General features: G+C 39.2%; 1 protein-coding gene and 1 pseudogene across 2 annotated transcripts in view; both read right to left on the reverse strand.

Moving 5' to 3' along the window:
* mcf2l2 (MCF.2 cell line derived transforming sequence-like 2) overlaps positions 1-26,150 on the reverse strand; it is a 237,069-nt gene that overhangs the window by 210,639 nt on the left and 280 nt on the right. For both annotated transcript variants that reach the window (XM_060834750.1, XM_060834749.1), the window contains exons 2-4: positions 10,976-11,095; positions 6,383-6,499; positions 5,430-5,579 (exon numbers count right to left, since the gene is read on the reverse strand). In XM_060834750.1, coding sequence (XP_060690733.1) covers positions 5,430-5,579; positions 6,383-6,499; positions 10,976-11,095 — 387 coding nt within the window. The remainder of the gene's footprint in view (positions 1-5,429; positions 5,580-6,382; positions 6,500-10,975; positions 11,096-26,150) is intronic.
* LOC132821657 (Bardet-Biedl syndrome 4 protein-like) lies at positions 14,116-25,607 on the reverse strand (annotated as a pseudogene).

Below are 26,150 nucleotides of genomic sequence, written 5' to 3' on the forward strand. Positions count from 1 at the left end.
TCCAAAGGGGCAATTTCTTTTCTCATAGAGGGTATTGAGTGTCAGGAATGGGCTGCCAAAGGTAGTGATGGAAACAAGTACAATCTTGTCATTTAAAAAACATTTGAACAGGTAGAAAGGGATTTAGTAGGAGAAAGTAAGGACTGCAGATGCTAGAGATCAAAGCCGAGAGTGTGATGCTGGAAAAGTACAGCCAGTCAGGCAGCATCCGAGGAGCAGGAGAATTGACGTTTCAGGCTTATGCCCAAACAGAGGTAAATGGAACTAGATTATTTGTGAAAACTTGGTGGTATGGACAAGTTGGGCCCAAAGGTCTATTTCTATGCTGCAGACATCTATGATTCTATGATTTCAATCTGCATATAGACTGTGCAAACCAAGTGAGCACTAAAGTTGTGGAGGGTAACTTTTTTAGAGTGTGTTAGTCTTGGCGTTTTGGAACAGTCTACTGGATACCTATAGCATGTGGACTACAGTGGTTCAAGAAGGCAGCTCACCATCATCTTCTCAAGGGCAAGTAGAGACAGGCAATAAATGCTTGCCAGCCAGCAATGCCATGTCCCATGAAAGAATTTAAAAAGAAGCCCTTTGAAAAATGGAACTTATGAAGGAATGAGGCAAAAATTAATTGAGGTGGATTACGAAAATACGTTAAAAGGCATGACTGGACATCAGCAATGTTCTTTAACAACCTGTACGTAGACAATGTAGGCGTAATTCTTTAAAAAATATTACATGCCTCACAGTAACTATATATACCTTCAAGGTCCATAATCTCAAAGAAAGGTCATGAAACTGTGGTTGACAAAGAAGGTTAAGGGTTATATAAGATTAAAAGAAAAGATTTATAAAGTTGCCAGAATGTTAGTAAAATCTGACAATTGGGAGGTTTTTAGAATATTGCAGAAGAGGAGCAAGAAACCAAGAAAGGGAGAAAAGCATATGAATAAACCCTAGAAGAAAAAAAAACACGAAAACAAACTTCAAAACCTTCTATAGATATGTAAAAAGGAAGTGTTTGACTAAGATGAATAGCAAAATCTAAAATCCAAGAAGAATCTAAGATGAATGTGAGCCTATGGGTAGAGTCAGGAGAATTTTTAATGGGAAATACAGAAATGGCAGAGAAACTAAATGATTATTTTGTGATTGTTTTCAGAGTAAGGCACAAGGAAACTCCCAGAATTAGAGATTCAATTGACTAGGGAGAATTGAAGAAAATTAGAATCAATAAGAAGATTGTACTGGAGAGATAAATGAGGCTGAAAAATGCTAAGTCCCTGGAACCTAAACTCTAACCACAGGGTGTTGAAAGAGATGGCAATAGACAGTAGACAATAGGTGCAGGAGTAGGCCATTCGGCCCTTCGAGTCAGCACCACCATTCATTATGATCATGGCTGATCATCCACAATCAGTATCCTGTTCCTGCCTTAACCTCAGAACCCTTGATTCCACTATCTTTAAAAGCTCTATCCATCTCTTTCTTGAAAGTATCCAGAGACTTGGCCTCCACTGCCTTCTGGGGCAGATCATTCCACATATCCACCACTGTCTGGGTGAAGACGTTTCTCCTCAACTCTGTTAAATGGCCTACCCCTTATTTTTAAACTGTGTCCTCTGGTTCTGGACTCACCCATCAGCGGAAACATGCTTCTTGCCTCCAGAGTGTTCAATCCTTTAATAAACTTATATGTCTAAAACAGATCCTCTCTCATTCTTACAAGCTCAAGTATTTATAAGCCCAGTTGCTCCAATATTTCAACATATGATAGTCCCGCAATTCTGGGAAATGACCTCATGAACCTATGCTGCACTCCCTCAATAGCAGAAAGTCCTTCCTCTAATTTGGAGGCCAAACTGCACACAATACTCCAGGTGTGGTCTCACCAGGGCTTTGTACAGCTGCAGAAGAACGTCTTTGTTCCTATACTCAATTCCTCTTGTTATGAAGGCCAGCATGCCATTAACTTTCTTCACTGCCTGTTGTGCCTGCATGCTTGCTTTCATTGACTGATGTACAAGAACACCTAGATGTCATTGTACTTCCCCTTTACCTAACTTAACTCCATTTAGATAATAATCTGCTTTCCTGTTCTTGCCACCAAAGTGGATAACCACACATTTATCCACATTAAACTGCATCTGCCATGCATCCGTCCATTCACCTAGCCTGTCCAAATCACCCTGTATTCTCAAATATCTTCCTCACATTTCACCCTGCCACCCAGCTTTGTGTCATCAGCAAATTTGCTAAAATTACTTTTAATGCCTTCATCTTTATCATTAATGTATATTGTAAATAGCTGCGGTCCCAGCACCGAACCTTGTGGTACCCCACTGGTCAGCACCTGCCATTCCGAAAGGGACTCATTTATCACTACTCTTTGATTCCTGTCAGTCAACCAATTTTCAATCCAAGTCAGTATTTTGTCCCCAATACCATGTGCCCTAAGTTTGCTCACTAATCTCCTATGTGGGACTTTATCAAAGGCTTTCTGAAAGTCCAGGTACACTACATTCACTGGGTCTCCCGTCTTTATCTTCATAGTTACATCCTCAAAAAATTCCAAAAGATTAGTCACCACAATTTTCCCTTGTAAATTCATGCTGACTCTGACCCATCCTGTTACTGCTATCCAAATGAGTCATAATTTCATCTTTTATAATTGACTCCATCATTTTTTCCATCACTGACGTCAGGCTAACTGGTTTTATCTCTTCCTCCCTTCTTGAAAAATGAGACAACATTAGCCACCCTCCAATTTGCAGGAACTGATCCTGAGTTGATATAATATTGGAAAATAAATACCAATGTGTCTATGATTTCTAGAGCCACTGGTTTCTAGTACCCTGGGGTGCAGACCATCAGGACCCAAGGACTTATCAGCCTTCAGACCTAACAGTCTATCCAACACCAGTTGCTACATAATGTAAATTCCTTTCAGTTCATCCATTACCCTAGGTCCTTCAGCCACTATTACAGCTGGGAGATTGCTTGTGTCTTCCCCAGTGAAGACAGGTCCAAAGTACCTATTCAACTCTTCTGCCATTCCCTTGTTCCCCATAATAAATTCACCCGTTTCTGTCTTCAAGGGCCCAATTTTAGTCTTAACCATTTTTTTTTCTTTTCCCATACGTAAAAAAAGCTTCTACTATCTTCCTTTACATTTTTGTACAGTTTGCCTTAGTTCCTCTTTTTTTCTCCACGTATTGCCTTTTTAGTTATCCTCTATGACTGTTGCTCTTTAAAAGTTTCCCTGTCCTCGGGCTTCCCGCTCATCTTTGCTATGTTATATTTCTTCTCTTTTATCTTTATACAGTCCTTAACTTCCCTCGTCAGCCATGGCCACTCCTGCCTCTCCTTAGGATCTTTCTTCCTCTTAGGAATGATCTGATCCTGCACCTTCTGCATTTTATCCAGAAATATTGCCATTGTCATTCCACTGCCATCCCTGCTAGGGTATTGAACCATTGAACTTTGGCCAGATCCTCCCTCAGAGCTCCATAGTTCCCTTTGTTCAATTGCAATACTGACACTTCTGATTCTCCCTTATCCCTCTCAAATTGCAGATTAAAACTTGTCAGATTATAGTCACTACCTGCTAATGGCTCCTTTACTTCGAGGTCCCTGATCAAATCCGGTTCATTGCACAACATTAGATCCAGAATTGCCTTCTCCCTGGTAGGGTCCAGTACAAGCTGTTCTAAGAATCCATCTTGGAGGTACTCCACAAACTCCCTTTCTTGGGGTCCAGTACCATCCTGATTGTCCCAGTCTACCTGCATGTTGAAATCCCCCATAACATTTGCGACATGCCAATTTCAACTCCTTATTCAACTTACGCCCTTTATCCAGACAGATTTGGGGGCCTGTAGATAACTCCCATTAGGGTCTTTCTACCCTTAGAATTTCTCAGCTCTATCCATACTGACTCTACATCTCCTGATTCTATGTCCCCCCTCGCAAAGGACTGAATATCATTCCTCACCAACAGGGCCACCCCACCCCTCTGCCTGTTAGTCTGTCCTTTCGATAGCACATATAGGCTTGAATATTCATTTCCCAAGTCCTGTCCACTTGAAGCCACGTCTCAGTTACCCCCTCAACATCGTATCTGCCAATTTCCAATGGAGCCTCAAGCTCATCCACCTTATTTCTTATGCTTCATGCATTCATATATAATATTCTTAATTTGTTACTCCCCTCACCCCTTCTATCAATCCTTATTTCACTTGACCATACTATATGATCCCTTCTTGAACCTTCTGCTCCATTGATTCTGTTGTCTTTCTCAACTTCTCTTATTCTCACTTTCCCTTTAACCTCCTTCTTAAATTTCCAGTTTTTCCCAGCTATAGCAGCTATAGGAGCCAGAGACACCATCAGTGTCCCTGACCTCCCACATCATGCATGCAGCACACTGAATCAGCTTGGCAATATCATCTTCCAAATTTCTGTAGATTCTGAAATGATTCTTGCAGATTTAAGCTAGTAAATGTCACTCCTCTATTTAAGAAGGGAGTGAGAGAGAAAGAAAGGAATTACAGACCTATTAGCCTTTTATCAGTAGTCAGGAAAATGCTAGAATTTATTTAAAAGGATATGATAACTTGACAGTTGGATAATAAAGATCAAATGGGCACAGTCACAATGGATTTCTGAATGGGAAATCTTTTTGATGAACTTGTTAGAATTTTTTTGAGGCTGTTCTGAACAAAATTGTAAAAGGGGAGTCGATGGATGTAGTATTTTTGGATTTTCCGAAGACTTTTGATCAGTTTCCTCTGGATGTTGGTGAGCAAAATTAAAGTACTTAGGAGAGAAGTAATGTACTGGCATGGAGTAAGGATCAGTCGATAGATAGTAATCAGACAGTAGGAATAAATGGGCCATTCTTGTGTCGGCAGGTTTTGACTAGTGGAGTGATAAAAAGTTCAGTAATCAGCTTCAGCTATATATGAATTGCTTAGACATGGAGGTCAAATGTAATATTTCCAAATTTTCAGGTAATACAAAGTTAAGTGGAGGAAGGTGTGATCCAAGGAAAAGTGGTTTTAAGAGTATTTGAACACACTTATTGAATGGGCAAGAACATGGAATACAATATGGAAAAATTTGAGGTCATCCTCTTGGTAGGAGGAACAGACATTACAGGATATACAAACTTTTGAATTAAGTAATAACTCTACTAAAATAGTCAAGGTACATCTTCCAAATGTTTAAAGCATGCATTTGCTAAATTGCTCATGGTAATTTTTAGGCTTAAGTATTACCTTGTATGCATCGTCAGAAAACAACATCTTAACTGGTTTTGCACCACTATTTTTATAGATATAAAATGGTTCCCATAAGAAAACAAGTTGTTCCTTATAATTATCATAATAATTGGAAGTAATGGCACACATCACCACCATAACACCTATTACCTTTAGTTCATTGCGTTTTTCTGTGTGAATTGTGAGCAGTAGTTTTGTGGACTGAACATCATTGGGTAACTCCGTCTCTGCAAGTTCAGTGCCAAATGACTGTAATAACTGTGCTGTTGCTTTCACTGTCATAGCAAAATTTTCTATAGCCTGAAAATAAATACATGAAATTTCAGTAAAACCAAATAACATAAAGGCTAATACACTCTCTTTGATTTTTACAGTAACTTGTTTCACTTTCTATGCATCTGTTTTATGTTAAAATTTTGAGATGTTTGAAAGCCAGTGCTATGCAATTTAATATTAATGACGATTTGTCTAATATCAGTATAAGCTAACTAAATGTGTCAAAGTTTCCATTTATTGCAAATTTACAAAGACGGCAATCGATAATGTTAGATAAGGGGCTAAAATAATACATACAGAATGAAAGACAAAATGATCTGGGACTTTGATCAGATCACTTCTTGATATTATCAACTGTAACAAGATGATAGTGCGTGACGCAACAAGGTTTATTTCTGCATTTATTTACAAATGAAGGTTGAGTATGCGCTTGGGAAAGGATGAAATAAAGCAAACAAGTGGTATTTTCAGGCATAACCTGTAAGTAGGACAACATGGAATGGCAATATAGATGTGGCTTTCAAACTTATAAGCAATCACATTTGATTGTAAAGTCTATGGGGAGACGTTACAGTTGTCACAATTCAAGGAAAACGTATAAAAATATATAGATTTCAAGAAAGCACCACTGTTAGGTATTTATGTAGGTGATTTTATTGGAAGTTGTTCTGTTGGTAGTCATATCTTTAGAAGGGAAGGCGATTTGAAAATGGGTACTAAATTGATTTAAAAAGTCCGTACCGTAAACATGTAAATAACAAAAGAGAAGAAAACAAAGATAAGTCAATCATTTGTAAAAAAGACAAAATTTATATTTTTGCACTCACAGTTCGATGATGAATCCACTGATTGTGACAATATTCCAGAGTACCTCCTAAATCTCTCGTCAGTTGACTTTTTTCAATGTAGCTGTGTAGATCTGCTATAGTATTTAACATGATAATCTGCAACAGAGGCAATGAGAAGTAGCTTTTGAGCCATCAAATTATTCTTAACTTTCCACAAGGCAGTATAATAAAACACAACCAGATTAAATATCTGAAAAACAAAGGCACCATTACGTCGGATTCAAACAATCTATGGCTATACATTGCATTGAAGATAGCAATGTTGCTATAAAACACTTCAGAAACATACCATAAAGGAACGACTTAAACATTAGCCTAGACAACGAAGGATCTTTTATGGAACTATTTACTTATATGACAGGTAAATCCAATATTTTGCACAGAATTTTAAAGCCCTGTATATGAAAGGGGTCAGATAGGATCAAGTTCCTTTTGTTACATCAGTCTGTGATATATGCACAATCATGCTCAGGCATGTGAACATTGCATACATTCATCTATTGTTCAGTTTAGATTTCTTCTACATGCTGTGGTCAGCTAAAAGCATAATATGCAAATCCAAGATCAACTGAGTTGGAGATGTTTCAAATTGCCTTATGCACATTTTATAAAGGAAACTGGCAGCTAACCAATATTCTCAAAACTTTTACAATTTTTGTGAAATAATTAACTATGTTCAACTTGATATTTCTTCTACAACTTTGTGATACTGTGATTTGAACAATCTAAGAGTGATGACTCCAAATCCAAACAAAAACAAAGCATTTCACATCTGATCTGAGCTTGATGTTGCACACCACTGGATTCTGTAGAAATTTATACATGGCAAAGTTCAAAGCTATTATCAGGTTGAGTAATTCTCTGAGCTTGTAACACAAATTGTTGAATCTCCGGAATACCTGATAGTAACATTAAAACCTGGTAGGAAGAATGATGACTTAAAAATAATAAATCCATTTGGAAGGTGGGATGAGGAAGAAATGTAGGGCTGTATCTTACTGGCAGAATCTTACAGGGGCCTTTGGCAAGATTTGTGGCAGAATCGTGTGAAAAGTCCAAAGAGGCCTATCTCATGTTGGGAGCAACTTGCTGCATCTATCATGCAACAGCCAGATTCAAGGCAAGATTCTTGTTAGGCAGCAGCAAGTTAAGGATTATTGCTTGTTTACAAACATCTTAACTGCAAATGTAGCCTCATTGATGTGCCGCTAATTATCTCACTAAACTCACCAAGCAAAGTAGCAGTTGCAGCACCCCCAGCATTTATCTATCTACAAAAGGTAACATAAATTCAACTGCATGGAGGGTTCATGAGGTGCAGTGTTAATGTCCTACCATTGATCAGGAGATCTGGTTAAGTCCCACCTGCTTTAGAGGTGTGTAAAAACATTTCTGAATAGGTTGACTAGAGAATATTATAAATTCAACCATGCCAACTACAACTACATTGGCCTACTCTCAATCATCAACAAAGTGAATAAAGTTATAGATTTTATTTTTATCATATGACCAATAGTTTAGGTTCCAGTGTTTTGAGAAGATTTGGAGCTCAGGTTGATGTTCTGGATGTAGGTTTGCTTGCTGAGCTGGAAGGTTCGTTTTCAGATGTCACAAACACCACATTGGACTAACAGGCAGAAAACTATCCACCAGGATTCATGAACATCAACTAACCACAAAAAGACATGACCCTCTCTCACTAGTGTCCTTACTAGGGATGAGGAAGGACACCACTTCGACTGGGACAACACATTCATCCTAGGACAAGCCAAACAGAGCCACACACAAGAATTCGTAGAAGCATAGCATTCCAACTGGAACTCTATCAACAAACACATTGACTTGGATCCCATTTACCACCCTCTGAGAAAAAGAACAGGAAATGACATCACCATAGGAAATGATGTCACCATAGGAAATGATATCACCAACCCAAGAAAACCCAAACATATAAATAGAAAGCGACTACACCACCACTGCTTCATTTGGAGGCCTGTTGAAGGTGTTACCTACTATGGTGATACAACTTTTGAAAAATGAACCTTCCAGCTCAGCCAGGGCTACTCGACTCTGAAAATTGTTACAGAACTGCTCCAAAAATGGCTAAAATATCTGAATTGCACTGGTGAGTGACTACCCTTGACATCAAAGCATTTGGCTGAGTGTGGTATCAAGGAGTTTCAATGTAGTTGAAGTCAATGGAAATGAGGAAAATACTGTCCACTGCCCGGAGTCATACATAGCACAACTGAAATGGTTAGTTGTGGGTTTTGGAGGCCAATCCTAATAGTTCTATGACTTTGCTGTAGGTGTTGCTGTAGGAAATTGTCCAAGGTGAAAACATTTTCAGATATTTAATCAAAGATTTTCTTTCTAATGTAAGACTAGAACTGGATATGTTTGTTGATGATTGCACTGTTCAGTTCCATTTGCAAAACCTCAGATAATAAAGCAATCTGTATTCAAATACAGCAAGACTTGGATAACATTCAGGTTTGTGCTGATAAATCATGTTCATACTGTATGACTACCAAGCACTAGCCATTTCCCCTTTACATTTAATGGCATCACCCATCATAGAATCCATCGTGAACATTCTGGATATCATAATTGACCATTCACGTAACTGAACCAGCCACATTATTACTGGAGTTGAAGAGCATGATCAAAGATTGGGAATTATATGGTGAACAGCTCACCTATTGGCTCCCAAAATACTTTTTTCCATCACCTACAAGGCATAAAACAATAGTATAATGGTACACTCTCTGCTTCCCTGAATTAGCGTGAGTCCATCAACTGTCAGGAGATCCAGGAAATAGCAGTTTGCTTTATTGACTTCCCGTTTGCTATCTTGAACTGTTCTTTTTTCATCATCAGCACACTGTGTTGGTTTACCATTGACACAATACACAAAAGCAGGTATCTAGCCTCCCTCGACAGTACCTACCAAACCCGTCATCTCAATGACCTAGACTGTACACGTGCAGGACCACAAACAACTACAAGATCTCCTCCACATCCTACACTAGCCTAGTTTAAAGTACATTGTCATGCTTTCATTGTAAGTAGGTCAAAATCCAGAAACTCCCCATGTTATAGTAGTATGGAAGTTACTTCACTGCACAAATTGCAAGTGTTCAAGAAGATTCACTATCGCTTTTTCAAGGCCATTAGGAATTGGTAGTAAATGCTAAAATTGCTCGTGATGTTCTTTCTAACTTCTTTTTATTGTGCATGACCAGCTTGTTGTCTTGCCTGGTCTAGATATGATAAATCTTAAACTATGCTCAAATATTTAGACTTTTCCAAAGGCATATGTCCACTGTGTCACAAAGGTTTATAGAATCCTATACTATAACTGGATAAATAAACACAATTGTTTTTCAAAAAACTATGCTATTACTAATCAAAGTAAATTATTGATAACATGACAGAGAAGTACATTTCCCTTAAAAATGTTGAATATACATTTTACTGGAACAGACATATTGCTTGGATTCTTCACAATATTGATGCACCATAACTCATCTGAAATATACAATATTCTAGGTTACCTAAAAATTGGGATTAACAGAAAAATAGAAAGACAGGTGAAACATGTAAAGCCAACATTCTGCTAGTCCATTTTAATCAAGGAACACAATTTTGTGAAGATTACATAGTCTGATGTAATTTGCAAAGAATACTTAGTTGCATAAACTCTCAAATAGTATATTCCACCGAGATCATAATAAAGATTTGTCCATTCTAATCTGAAGCCACCTGTTTATTTGTTCCTCTATTCTGATGGATTCACGATATGTAAATAAATGCTACAATAAATTAATGATTGATATACATAGTTATAGTTTCCTTCAACTATAAAAGCGACTGAAATTTATAGCAGCAACGTTTCCATCAATTTAAACTAAGTCAATTAAAACAGTTAACCTTTAAGTCTGAAGACCATATTGACCACGACTACTCTCTGTCCAATCATTGTTAAAGACATAAACATAAATAATAAAATAAAGAGTCAACAAAACAGTTTTCTAAAGGGGAAGTTACATAAGTATTTGAGGAAGAAAGGACTGCAAGGGTACACAGATCAGAAGGGCTCTTTGTGCCAGGAGGTCTGGTTTTAAGTGCCACCTGCTCCATAGGTATGTAAAAACACATCCAAACAGGTTAATTTTTAAAAATCTTTGCAGATAGGTTTAGGTGAAGTTGGTTGGCGGAGCCTTATGTGGACAATATAAATATTAATGGACCAGGCTGTTTTATCCTGTATTTTCCCACAGCAAGTTGTTAGGGTAAGGAATGAATTGTCTGGATATGTAGTGGAAGCAGTTCAATTGATGAACTCAAGCAGGTATTGGATATTTGATTTTAGATAGTCATGGTGTGTAGGGATATGGGGAAAAGGCAAGAGATTGGCACTAGGTAATAGAACTGTGCTGGTACAATGGGCAGAATGACCTCCTTCTGCATTGTAACAGCTCTGTAACTTTGTAAAAATTATGCAATTCTACATAATGTTTTAAATTCTATGAAATGAATACTTGAGCATAAATAAAACCATATGCTTACCGGTACCTTCATTTTAAAATCATCTCGTTGAAGCCTGATGCCAATGTCGGCAATAGTCCTCTGGATGAAACGGGAAGGTCGCAGGACAAAGACTAGCTGCAAGTTCCCTGGAAATGATCCCTAAAGGAAAAGGAGAAAAGTTCTGAGTCCATTGGCTTTGGAGCCTTACACATACCGATGCTCAGTGTAAAAGATCTGAACAACATTAGCAAACTTAGCCTTTTTACTGCAATACCCTTCAACATTGTTCTTAAGGTTAGTAGTAGTGAATATAACCTCTGAATACTCTAACTAGGAATTCTCGCTACAATACAAAGAATAATCAGGCAAGTTGATAGGAAAAGGGTCCAATCCACTCTTTTTGCAGCCATACTTATCCAGTATAGAAGACATAGATGGAAATGAAGGGAGATGAGAGGGATTAGTAGAGTGGGAAAATATAGTTCCTAAAAGGAGGAAGAAAGTAGAAGGAAGTAAAGAAATTTCAGGGTTAGAAATTTGGAGCACAATTTTTGGTGAAGGGAGGAATCTAAAGTGTCAACCTTAGTTGATTGGAATGAGATGTGGCAACTGGAAAAGAGCATCAGCTTGCATGGGCAATGGTTGATGATAATACAAGAGCATTGTTTCACCAATTTCCTCATTCCCCTCCCCCCACCTTATCCCAGATCCAACTTTCCAACTCGGCACCACTCTCACGACCTGTCATACCTGTGCATCTTCCTTCCCACCTATCTGCTCCACCTTTCTCTCTGACCTATCACCATTACCCCTACCTTCTTCTACCTATCACACCCTCAGTTACTTTCCCCCAGCCCCATACCCCTTCCATTTATCTCTCCAACCCCCTAGCTCACAAGCCTCATTCCTGATGAAGGGCACATGCCCAAAACCTTGATTCTCCTGCTCCTCGGATGCTGCCTGACCTTCTTGTGTTTTTCCAGCACCACACTCTCGATTCTGATCTCCAGCATCTGCAGTCCTCACTTTCTCCCAATGATTGATGCTAATAAAAGAACATTGCTTTTCACAACTTTGTCAAATTTTTGAAACTACCAGTTAGCTTTTGCTTATTTTCTAGGCTGGCATGAGTGCAACACTATCAGATGTAATATGAGTTAATGAAAGATAATGTGAATATTATTCTAAGAAATTTGGACATCCAGCAACAACATGTCAGGGAACCTTACAGATGCATGTGCCTTACAAACATGGATGTTAGCAACTAATTCATCAAAGCCTCTCAGGTACCTCATGCACATTTTGCAACGCACTTACTGGATGCTTCTTCACTTCAAAGCACATTAGGGCAGCATGGTGGCTCACTGCTGCCTCACAGTGCCAGGGGCCCAAGTTTGATTCCAGCCTCGGGTGACTGTCTGCGTGGAATTTGCACATTCTCCCCATGTCTGTGTTGTTTCCTCCCACAGTCCAAAGATATGCAGTTTAGATGAATTGGTCATGCTAAATTGCCCATAGTGTTCAGGGATGTGTAGGTTAGATGCATTAGTCAGGGGTAAACATAGGGTAGGACAAATGAGTCTGTGTGGGTTACTCTTCGGAGGGTCATTGTGGACTTATTGGGTCAAAGGGCCTGTTATCAAATTGTAGAGATTCTATGATTAAATTCAGCAATTAGGATTGAAATGCTACTGCAAGGATATTTTGCACTCAGGTACAGGAACCCAAGCTGGTGGATTGGACTTGGCTTGCATATCAGAGCTGCTCGTTTGTTGTCTCAACGCTCACATTTTTAAAATTTTAGTCAAGCTTTATAAAGAAACGGGTCTAAAATGTCGAGTAATTACCTAATTCTTTCAAAACTGTCTGACATTACAAAGCATGAGATTATAACTGATCAAATGGAACTGAATTAAGCACTGTAATCACATTACACATTGTGTCATAACTGCCTCTATCCGCAGTCTCTACAATAATAATCTCTGTGCACACAGTGGAAACTTGTATTTGTGAATGGGTGGATAATACAGCCTTTGTATAAATGTACTCCAGTTTATGGAGGTGTTTTTATGGTTTGATAAACAACAGAACTTCTTGCGTCTTCAACATTCAATGAAATCGATTATGAAATCTATCAATATACTAAATAACTACATAGCTGATCAACAAATATTTTAAATAGTTGTTTGGTAGTACAGAACTTGAGTCTTGCTGTAAAAATACATTTTGCTAAAGCTTTTCCGATTGCATTCAACAGAACAATTCAGAAGAAATATCCCAAAAAAAAATTATACTGAGAGAGGAGTGCAGTGATTGTTCACAAGTAGACCCCGATTGATAGTTACTGTCATGGATAATACAAGAGCTACTAAAAGGCTCGAATGGTGCAGTGGTAATGTTCTTTCCTCTGAGCCAAGAGATCCAGATTAAAGTACCACCTATCCTAGAGATATGTGGGGTGGGGGGGAGGAAGTGTGGGCGTAAGTTATGCATTTTTTGTGGTTGCAGGGGAAGGTGCCGGGAGTGGAGGTTGGGTTGGTGGGGGGTGTGGACCTGACGAGGGAGTCACGGAGGGAGTGGAAGTATAAATACTGCTTTTCCTCTACGTTAGTACTTCTAGTGAATAGCCCTGATAAGTGCAAGTCTACGAGATCAAGAATCTCTCTTTCTCTGGCAATACTTAAATATCTGAGAAAGAAAAGGTATAGTGAGGTCAGGGCAACAAACATCCTAGGCAACCCTTCCCCAGATAGACCAAAACTTGTGGTTTCCATTCTAGCTTGGTCCATCTGCAACAGGTTCTCATGGGTTATCCCAATGAGAACTAATCTTTCTTATTCAAATCCTGTATGACCTGTATTTTTAAGAGTTCCAGCATGTGTTTTTTCACAAACTAATGCTGCTGATGACCTGAACATTGGAGACACTGCAGTAGATGATTGTTTCCAATGACCTCATATACTTGCACAGACTGCATCCATTAGACAGCTGAGTTTAGATATTGATTTTAGTAACTTACTCTAGGGATCTGGCTGCAATAAACCAAATACAGTAAATCTAAGTCCTCTTTGTTTATCTCAGTTCTCGCTTTTTTCTCACGTTGTCAGTGCCCGAATTTACAGTGATCTTTGATTCCAAGGGTAATGATGGAGGTTTCTGTGTTCAGATTGAGCATCCACCTACAGAGAGCTGCATTGTTTTGCTATACCTGCAGCTGATGACATAGCCTGGGCTAGGGGTTGTTGGTTGGTGGTGGATTTACTGGATGGTGCTGAACGCTCTCTTGATTTGGAATCCTTTGCTGGTTTTGTCCAAACCAGATTTTCCCCGACCGGAAGAGCAGCTCCAATTTTCTGAGCCATGTCTATCAGTTCTGTATTGAACTCTAGCATGTTGCTATTGGCTTTCAGTTTATTGATCTTCTTCTCCATTTCCTGATGTTGGTGAAGGACTCCCTTTTTGTCCCCTTGATTGTACAGTAAAATGGAATAGTTTAAGTTCTCCAGTGGGTTTGACTGTTCCAATCTCACTGCTTGGTTGTAGGCTCTCTTTGCATTGTCAGGATCTGCCAGGTTTGTTAACATCACAGCCAGCTCCATGTACAACCTGACTATTCTTGGCTTTATGTTGTTGGCAGCACTCAGGAAGTGGAAATCTGTCACATATTGCTGCATTGTCACGTGCACCAAACCCAGATTATAGAGAATCTTCCAATCAAAGGGAGCCAAACAGCTGATAGTTGCCACATTTTTCTTCTTGCCAAATAATCATATTCCAAAGTTGTTCGACAGGGGTGGGCTTTCTGGAACAGCATGCGCTGCTATTCTGTACCCACTCAGAGCAACATCATACTGTCTGCAGCCAGGATGGTCTTGTAATTACTGGGGTTATAGGTAAGTGCATTTGTTAGATGTTCAAAAGCTTTCTGATACATTATAAGCTGCAGGTACACTAAATCCAATGTAAGCAGAAGCTCAGCATTTTCAGGAGAAAATTCCACTGCCTTCTTATATGTTTCAATTGCATTTTGGGTATTTCTCTCCATTAAGTTTAGCTTTCCAAGCACCATGAAAGTCAGATCATGATGGCTGATTTGTAAAGCACAGTTCAGATATTCCCTAGCCTTCTCAAAATTCTTCAAGTTCAAGCAGACACCAAGATTGTGGCTGATCTCCAAATCCTTTTCATTCAATTTACTGTAAACTTTGATTGTTGCTTTGTGCTTCCCAAGCAGAAACAGCGATGGAGCCACCTGTTTCAGGTTTTCCACATTCTGAGGATTTAGGATTGCACAGGTCTGAAAGAGCTCAAGAGACTCTTGAAGTTTTCCTTCCAAATGGAATATCAAAGCTAGTACAAACACAGCATATTCACACATCCCATGGATCTCTTCCAGCTGTTCTTTAATTGTTGCCTTATAGGTTTCATAGTCCTTCCTGATACAATGCAAATGTATCAGCCAGTTCCATCTTTCCAAGCTGGGGAGTTCTGGTACTTTCCTTGATTGTGATTTTTTTGAACATCAGTACATTATATGACCAATTCTTTCCCCAAATCCAACATTTTCCCATGAGCAAGGATGGCAGCAGCTAATGAATGCAAATATACACAACTTGCATGTTTTCAGTCAGAAATAATCACTGTTTTCACCTTGATCATCCAGGGCCTTTCTCAACACCCACTTAATTTGAACCAACTTGGATATTCACAGCATTCTACCTTACATTTGCTTCCCAACCAGAGGTACCAGACTCAAATTACTTCTGACATATCTTAATGTTTACAATAGACACAAAGCCAGGAAGCTTGCCATGAGTGTCAGCAATCCTTAACCAAGTCTAGGGAGACAGCCTTCAAGCAGTGGGTCACCATACAGTAAGTCAAGAGCTAGCCTCTGAAATCATCTTGAGACTTGGGTTTGGTCAGTCAGCCACAAAGGGTAATCAGGATCATAGCAATGAGGGAATAGCTATTGGGCAGTGAACCACCATCTTGCTTCTTTGTGCACCATTGGATTAATTGCTCCCAGAATGAGAGTAAGGTAGCGACGGGGTGAAATGAAAGTGACTGGCTTAACTGTTAGAACTGACACTGTTGCAGGAAAAGTGGTGACTTTTCCTGAGTGAATGAGTAGGCAGCACAGAGGACATTCAGGCTTGGTGATATCAAAGGTGGGGGAAAGTGAGGTCTGCAGTTGCTGGAGATCAGAGTCAAGCGTGTGGTGCTGGAAAAGCACAGCAGGTCAGGCAACATCTGAGGAGCAGAAGAATTGATGTTTCAGGCATAAGCCCTTCCAGCATCACACTCTCAATGTCAGAGGTCAGTGACAGTTAGTGAAGGAAACTGTGGATCGCAACAGTGAAAGTGATAGAGCATGAGCCAATGTGGGAAACATGTGCAGGTGCTGAAATACAGTGAGCATGAGATAGCAGAGGGGGGATGGTGGCTCTTACCCTGATGGAGTGGAGAAGCTTAATGACCTTCTTTCTATACTGTTGGGTATTCTTCAATACAGCTGAGGCCACATCAATCTGGATGGCAACCTCAGCCCAGATTGGCAAGACCTGGAATGGTGGCCTCCACTGTCGGTCGTGGGGAAGAAAATAACTATCCTCTATGTCACCCCATCCACCAGGATCTCCAGGTCCCTGCCCACAAAGCAAGGTTCTAATTTCCCCTTCTCTGTCATATCTTAGGTAAATTTCACCACACATACTGACAGTGCTTGTCTGAGTACACAATGACCTTTTAAAGGTGGCACCAGCAACAGAGACAAAAGCCTATTCCAAGATATCCTGGCAGTGTACTGGATGATAGAATCAGACAAGAAGGATGCCATAGAGGTCTGGTAAACTTGGAACAGAATGTCAAGAAAGTTTGCTGGTCCTTGAGGGAAGAAATCCTCCATGTGACTCAAAACTGACACAGCCAAAACATTACACAATCCTATTTATCTAATAATGTACATTGTACTTGCATTTCTCAGACACAGAAATGTGACTGTTCCTTAGATGCATAACTCAATTTTTTTTGTCTTCAAACATGATTTTCATTCAAACATGCATAACCATATGATGCTAATAATTTCTAGCAGTGATCATTTTTAGGTTTATTGATGTTTTGGGGAGCATTCACAGAATGATTTGTAGAGCAATTCAATGTTAGACGAATATATTTGCATCTGATCTGCCAACAAGAATCTGAATGGTGCTAGTAGCTCAAATGTTTTGCTTACTCAATGGTTTTCCAGATATTTTGCTTGTGTCTCATCAATTGTGGAAAGAGCTAAGAAAATCAAGAAAAAAATTGGACAAACAAACTACAGAGCAGAGAAAGAAGCAGGAGGAGAAAAGTAAAAGAGAACTGTTAACAAATAAAAACTAAATAAGCAAGATGATGAGAAACTCAAAGATGAATAAAAGAGAATTTAAAAATGAAGACCCCAAAGGGAAATGGGGAAAATAAATTGAACACAGATAACAGAAAGGTTCACACAAAACTGGCCTTTTATTCATCTGTCAGGTAATATTGATTACTAAATTTAGTAATATTGATTACTATATAATGCAATGTAAAGTCCTAAGTTATGACAAATAATTTATATGTCTACCAACATTATATTTTTGGCTTTTAGGAAAATACTTTAAGTAAGACATTTCAAGCTCCATAAATTCTTAATTCTTAATTCTTAAATGGGTTATCTTCCCTCAACTGTTCCCTAACTCTATTTTAAACACTCGGTCATTTTTTTGCCCGTCATAAAAGAGCAAAATAGCTTTGACTAAAGACAGGAATAATATTCTCTCTCTGCCAATAATAACAGCAGCAGTGACTTGCATTTACATCTCCTTATCCCAAGGCAGCCTACCTCTTATTTCTATAACATGCCTCAGTTCATCTGCCACTCAAATCTTCATGCATACCACAACAAAACTTAACTTTTCGATGCTCAATGGTTGGTCTGCCAATGTCTTATTTCCATAAACATTCCATTCCACAACAAATCCAACTCACTTATCACTGTCATTATTAATAATACTTTTACATTCCCCAATCTTAAATTTAAAGTTGTTATTCTTATGTTTTCACTTCCTTATACCTCTTTATACTAGTAGCTTCCTCATGCGTACCCACTTTCCAAGCTCTTTATTCCTTGGACAAGCTTCTTATCCACCCTTTGACATTTTGTTCCAAACTTGACAAGTTTATCCTGATCTGTCTAGACTTCATGATCTAAAATTCTTTCCCCCCAAAAAATTCAGCATTTTCTTCTTGTCCTTGAAGTTCCTTTAAAAGCATCTCTTAAGCAAGCTCTTGATTACTCCTCCTAATAGCTCCATCTTTGATTTGACATTCAGTTTTAGATATTCCTCCATAGTGTATCATGTAATGTTAATTTATGTTAAAAGATGTCATTGATATACAAGTTTTCTTTTAGTAATACAACTTTAATGTTCTTACACTCTTTCTGCACTACAGAATCACCAAATAAAATCTATACAGTCCCAATTGGCTGCAGTTTACGGAATTAATGTGGATTTCACCAGTTTCCTCATTTTCACCCCCCACCTTATCCCAATCCCAAGCCTCCAACTTGGCACTGCCCTCTTAACTGTCCAGCGTCTTTCCCATCTATCCACTACATCCTCCTCTCCGACCTATCACCTTCTCCCCCACCTTCATCTACCTATTGCATTTTAAGCTACCAACGCCTCAGCCTCACCCCCTTCCATTTATCTCTCAGTCCCCAGCCCACAAGCCTCATTCCAGACGAAGGGCTTATGCCCGAAACCTCAATTTTCCTGCTCCTCAGATGCTGTCTGACCTGCTGTGCTTTTTCAGCACCACTCTCTTAACTTTGTTACCTAGTAATATACATAGAATCATAGGATTGTACAGCATGGAAACCGAGTCTTCGGTCCAACTCATCCATGCTGATCAGAATCTAGTCCCATTTGCCAGCATATGGCCCATATTTCTCTAAATATCTCCTATTCATAAACCCATCCAGATGCTTTTTACATGTTGTAATTGTACCAGCCTCCACCACTTCCTTTGGCAAATCATTCCATACACTCACCATGCTCTGAGGAAAAAGGTTGTCCCTTTTAAATCTTTCCTCTCTCAACTTAAACCTATGCCCTCTAGTTTTGGACTCTACTACCCTGGAAAAAAGACCTTGACTATTTACTCTATCCATGCCCCTCATGACTTTATAAACCTCTATAAGGTCACACCCTCAGCCTCTAATGGTCCAGAGAAAATAGCTCCAGTCTGTTCAGCCTCTCTCTACAACTCAAACTCTCCAACCCCTGCAACATCCTTGTAAATCTTTTCTGAACCCTTTCAAGCTTAACAGATAAACCCGAGTTGAACACAGTATTCCAAAAGTGGTCTAACCAATGTCTTATATAGCCAGAATATGACATTTCAACTTTTATACTCAATAAACTGACCAAGAGAGGCAAGCATAGCAAATGCCTTCTTCACTATCCTGTCTACCTGAGATTCCACCTTCAAAGAAGTATGAACCTGCACCCCAAAGTTTCTTTATCAGCAACACTCCCCAGGACCCAGTCGGTGACCAGTGGTGTGCCGCAGGGATCTTTCAAGAAAAAGTTGGCTAGAGGTCTTAAGGATAGTGGAATCAAGGTTTATGAGGAGAAGGCAGGAACAGGATACTGATTGAGGATGATCAGCCATGATCATAATGAATGGTGATGCTGGCTCGAAGGGCAGAATGGCCTACTCCTGCACCTATTATCTATTGACCCTATCATTATTGTCCCCTACTTTGCCTTACTTTGCTGAATCAGTGAGGAACATATGAAAACAAATATCGAGAAAAGAGACACTGTGGTAAAACACACAGGAGAGGACAACAAAAGAAGAAGTATATAATTTTCAATTTTAATGTTGCCACTAAGTATTTGAATTCTCTGTGCTGTCTTCCCTACAAGCTACTAAGACATGAAAACCTGCAAGGGCTAGAGACATGCCGAACAGATCTCTCAATGCATCAATTAGGACAAGCTCAGAAGTATGCCAAGCAGTCAACATTTATCTCTTCTTAAGAGAGCTGGAAAAACAGCTCTCTTAAGTAACACTGCTTACCTTCACAAATAGAAAAATGAAGCATACTTGTTAACAATGCCCCAAAACACATACATTTCCACTCCCTTCAGAAAGTTTTATCATTAATTTATTTTTAAAATAACTATGACTAAGATTCATTATATGAGATAGTCACAGGTGAGGTGCTGGAAGACTGGAGGTTGACTAACTTGGTGCCACTGTTTTAAGAAGGATAGTAAGGACAAGCCAGGGAACAACAGACCAGTGAGCCTGACGTTGGTGGTGGGCAAGTTGTTGGAGGGAATACTGAGGGACAGGATGTACATGTAACTGGAAAAGCAAGGATTGATTAGGGATAGTCAACATGGCTTTGGGTATAGGAAATCATGTCTCACAAACTTGATTGAGATTTTTGAAGAAGTAACAAAGAGGATTGATGAGGGCAGAGCAGTAGGTGTGATCTATACAGACAAGGTGTTCGACAAGGTTCCCCATGGGAGACTGATTAGCAAGGTTAGATCTCACGGGATAGAGGGAGAACTAGCCATTTGAATACAAAACTGGCTCAAAGGTGGAAGACAGAGGGTGGTGGTGGAGGGTTGTTTTTCAGACTGGAGGCCTGTGACTAGTAGAGTGCCACAAGGGTCGGTGCTATGTCCTCGACTTTTTGTCATTTACACAAATGATTTGGAAGCGAGCATAAGAGGTACAGTTAGTAAATTTGTAGATGACACCAAAATTGGAGGCATAGTGGACAATGAAGAAGGTTACCTCAGATTACAACCGGATCTTGACCAGATGGACCAATAGGCTGAGAAGTGGCAGATGGAGTTTAATTCAGATAAATGCGAGGTGCTGCATTTTGGGAAAGTAAATCTTGACAGGACTTATATACTTAATGGTAAGGTCCTAGGAAGTGTTGCTGAACAAAGAGACCTTGGAGCGCAGGTTCATAGCTCCTTGAAAGTGGATTCGCAGGTAGATAGGATAGTGAAGGAGGAGTTTGGCATGCTTTCTTTATTGGTCAGAATATTCAATACAGAAGTTGGGAGGTCATATTGCGGCTATACAGGACATTGATTAGGCCACTGATGGAATATTGTGTGCAATTCTGGTCTCCTTCCAATCAGAAAGATGTTGTGAAACTTGAAAGCGTTCAGAAAAGATTTACAAGGATGTTGCCAAGGTTGGAGAATTTGACCTACAGGGAGAGGCTGAACAGGCTGGGGCTGTTTTCCCTGGAGCATCGGAGGCTGAAGGGTGACCTTGTAGAGGCTTACAAAATTATGAGGGCCATGGATAGGATAAATAGACAGACAAAGTCTTTTCGCTGGTGTCAGGGAGTCCAGAACTAAAAGACATAGGTTTAGGGTGAGAGGGGAAAGATATAAAAGAGACCTAAGGGGCAACTTTTTCACACAGAGGGTGGTACGTGTAATGGAATGAGCTGCCAGAGGAAGTGGTGGAGGCTGGTACAATTGTAACATTTAAGAGGCATTTGGATGGGTATTTGAATAGGAAGAGTTTGGAAGGATATGGGCCGGGTGCTGGCAGGTGGGACGCGATTGGGTTGGGATATCTGGTCGGCATGGATGGATTGGACCGAAGGGTCTGTTTCCATGCTGTACATCTCTATGACTCTATAAACATTTTTGCTTTTGTAGTAATGCTCTCAACATCATAAATTGAAAAGTAATCAAGCTTGAAGTTGAGTTAAAATTTACAGAGAAACAAGTTTACACTTATTTTTGTTACTGTTGGTTTTGCTGTAAAACACAAGAGAGGTGGGAGTTCTACATTTATTTCACTAATATGTATAATTAGCCAAAAATGGTTTTGATTTTCAGTTCAGTTATAGCTGCAAATGCAACACTGATTTTAATTTATTTTACAGTTTGGTTCACAATTATAATAAAAGATTTGCATTCATATAAATCAAGGGTTACATTCAGAAGTACACTTTTTCTTCTTGTTCATTTTAAACGAAGAATTCATGCATGAAAACATTCAGTTAATCTGGTCCTTTTTACATTTAATATTAAAGGGATCACGTGGTGCTCTATCTATTAAAGTATCCTGAGGTAAAGATTTTATTGGCTTTTGAGAGTCCCAGGACTGGCATGTAATATGGGTCCCAGGACTGGCATGTAATATGGGTCCCAGGACTGGCATGTAATATGGGTCCCAAGGCTGCATGTAAAAGGGAAAAGCGAGTGGCAGCAAGGAGACTGCAGCCAGGAATGCATTCCCATTAAGGACGACATTGTGCCTCAATGAGCTAAAGGCTCAATCAGAGGCCTGGCAGCTCTACGAACTGACCAAACCATGGATAGAGGTAGTTGTTGCTGAGATTGCACTGGGTAAGAGAGAATGCCTCCATAGGTACAATCATATGGCCAGTACAAAAAAACTATAAACTTCTAGCATCAGCCAGACAGGCCCTGATGGTTGGAGGAGTGAACACTCCAGTGGCAGTGGCCGGTCCACAGTGACTAGCTTTACAATAGTGAGGCCTCTCCGCCAGTCTTAAAGCTTCATGAAAGGGAGGCCCCACCAGGCTGGGAAGGCACTGCAAGCTACTGGAGTCATCACTCAGCAAACAGCTATTCTATGCTCACAAAACACTGGCAGCCTTCGAAAGTGACTGCCAATAAATCATAAATCAATTAATTGTATCAATGAACTGTCTGTTTCTTGTTGGCTAGTGGTTGAAGTCTTGCTGCTCGTAACACTGAGATATCCTTAGCAACAGGAATATGTTGGCTTTCCCTCCTGATACCATTTCCCCAACTTTTGCACCTCCTAGCCAGTTTCCAAAAGACAGTTAAAATTACTGCCTTAATTGCCAAGTTCATTATCAAACATAGTGCTAACCTTTTAATTATGATGATTCAGTAGAAGTAACAACAGTCACAACAGGGACATAAAATACAATGGTAGCTCCTTAGTATTAGGTCTGTCTCTAAATCACAACAGGTTGAAATCCATTTATGATAGATTATTGGCACAATTAAAACCTTTCTTTAAAAGCTATATATATTAAAAAACTATGCTTTTTAAATCCATTTACAGAAATTAATATCTGAAACAAATGTCACTGCTAATGTATTGATTGGAAATTTAAATATATATTAGCTTCAGGAATTTACTACAGTGTGTAGATGACATCCTTATTACTGTCACTATAATAAACAAGAATTATGCTATCATACAAATATGCATGGGAATGAGACTAGGGAAATAATAATAGGGAACAGGGAAAGGCAGAGGAGTTGAATAAATGGTTTCATCATTTTTCCCAGCAGAAGACACGAAAAGCATTCCAAAAATACTGAATAATCAAGAGGCAAAAGGAGAGGAAATAAATGCAGCAACCATCAACAAGGAAAAAGTACTCAGGAAGCAAATGGAGTGAAAGAATAATATGTCTCCCCTGGGTCTGATGTTATGCATCCTGAGATATTCAAGGAAGCAGCTACAGAGACAGTGGATGCGCTGGCTATGGATATTTTCTAATCAATCCGCTCAGGAGTGAGATGACAAATCTCTGAATCAGGCTGACCCAGAGGTAGGGACACAGTCACTGCACTACCACAATCCATCTTCCAAAAATCCTTAGATTCTGGAAAATTCCTAGAGGATTGGGATGGCATGGAAGCTCAGTGGTTCACACAGTTGCCTCACAGCACCAGGAACCCGGGTTCAATTCCAGCACTGGTGACTGCTTATGTGTGCAGTTTGCACATTCTCCTTGTGTCTGCGTGGGTTTCTGCTGGGTGCTCCGGTTTCCTTCCACAGTACAAAGATGTACAGGTTAGCTGGATTGGCCATCCTAAATTGTCCAGTGATGTGTAGGCTGCATGGTTAGCTATGGGAAATGTAGATATAGGGTGGGTCTGGGTGGGATCTCTTTGGAGGATCAGTGAGTGCTCGAAGGGTCAAATGGCCTGCTTCTATACTGTAGGCATTCATGTGATGACGATTTTAAAACTGCCAACATAACAACTTCATTTGAAAAGGGAAGGAGACACATAATGTAAGTGTAGGTCAGTTAGTTTGATATCTATCATTGGGAGAATGTTAGAACCTCTAAAGAATGTCATAGCAGAGTATTTGGAAATATATAATATGATCAAGCAGAGTCAGCATGACATTACAAAGGGGAAATAATGTCTGACATATTTATTAGAATTCTTTGAGAAGGTATACAGCAAGGTTAATGAAGGGGAAGCAGTGAGTGTAACTTCCAGAGACATTTGATAAGGCACCACACATTTGGGAATTAATAAGAAATGAGCCCATTGTGTTGCAGATAGTATATTAACACAGATGGAAGATTGACTAATTAATTGAAGACAGAGTTATATAAAGGGGACATTTTCAGAATGGAAAACTGCAACTAATGGAATGCCACAGGAGTCAGTGCTGGGGGTACAATTATTTACAATATCAATTAATAACTTGGATGAGAAAAGTCAATGTTCTGCAGCCAAGTCTGCAGATGACACAAAAATATGCAGAAGGTAAATGAAACAAAGGGTTTGCGGAGGGTGTGGGCAGTTTAAATTAGTGGCCAAAAACTGGCAGATGAAATATACTGTAGGAACACATTAGGTTATGCATTTTGGCAGGCAGAATAAAGAATCTGAATATTATTTAATGAAGAAAGTGTGTAAACATCTGCAGCACAGAGAGATTTGGGAGTTCTCATGCATATATCACTAAAAGCTAGCATACTAGCTCAGGATGTAATAAAGAAAGCAAATAAAATGCTGGCCTTTATACCAAAAGGAATAGAACATTTAAAAAAAAAACTTGCTTAAACTATATTAGTGTAGTTAGACCACAGCAGGAATACTGTGAACAGTTTAGAAATATAGAAACAAAGAAAATAGGAGCAGGAGCAGGAGCAGGCCATCAGACCCTTTAAGCCTGCTCCATTATTCAATATGATCATGGCTCATTGTATTACTCAGTACTGTAATTCAATTTTCTCCACATGCTCTTTAATCCTTTTAGCTCAAAGATTTGGGCCACTTATTTAAGGAAAGATACACAGGGAGTGGAGGCAGTCCAGAGAAAGTTCACTGGTATGATTCTGGATATAGAGAGACTGTGTCTTATGAGGAGATTTTGAGCAGTTGGGCCTGTGTTCACTGGAGTTTAGGAAAATGAGAGGGCAGCCTTATTGAAACATACAAGTCTCTTTTAGGACTTGACAGAGTAAATGAGGAAAGTTTGTTTCCCATTATGGGAGAATCAAGGCACTATCTGTTATGGGTCACTCATCTTAAGACAGCGATGAGGAGGATTTTCATCTGAGTACTGAATCTGAGGAATTCTTTATCATAGAGGACTGTGGAGGCTGGGTTGTTAAATACATGCAAGATTATTAATCAGTAAAGGAATCAAGGGATATGGGGAAAAGGTAGAAAAGTGAAGTTCATAATCATCAAATCACCATAATCTTATTGAATGGTAGAGGACTGAATGGCCTGGTTTTACTCACATATCTTATGGTTTTAATTAAATTATTGCTTCATATTTCATTTTACCCAACTGTGAATTGTGTGCCATTCAAATAATCACAAGTCATTTCGTTCCCTAAAATAGAAGCAGTGAATAATAAGCTATGCTGCAATTTAAAATGGAGCTTTATTAAAGCTTTCAAGATCTCCACTACATATCTTCTAAGTTTTATTCTCTAACCTCAAAGTTGATTACATTGGACACTTTGGATAATTAACCTTTTATAACATGTCCCCAAGGTTGACTTACACCGGACTTTAGTTATTTGACAGAAATCATTATATTGTAATTGGTATCAATGATAAGTCCAAATGTTTACATGATATCTTATCATTTTCACCTTTTATGATCGTATAAGCTATTTGATTGCTGTATTATGCTATTTGTATGTCTTTTAAGAAGCTGTCGTAATGCACTTACCTCAGGTCCAGCAGACCCACATTAAAGTCCCAATTGCTCCAGAGGTAAATAAAAATGTTTCTGAACAGGTTGATTTAAAAATTACAAAAACAAAGGTTTATCATTAAATCTCTACCCCACCAAGATATGGGAGGTCAGTTAATAACCCTTAATGACATCAAGGGTTATATGGATGGCATCAGAAACTGTT

Source organism: Hemiscyllium ocellatum, chromosome 13 (genome assembly GCF_020745735.1).
Source record: "Hemiscyllium ocellatum isolate sHemOce1 chromosome 13, sHemOce1.pat.X.cur, whole genome shotgun sequence".
NCBI classification, from domain to species: Eukaryota; Metazoa; Chordata; class Chondrichthyes; order Orectolobiformes; family Hemiscylliidae; genus Hemiscyllium; species Hemiscyllium ocellatum.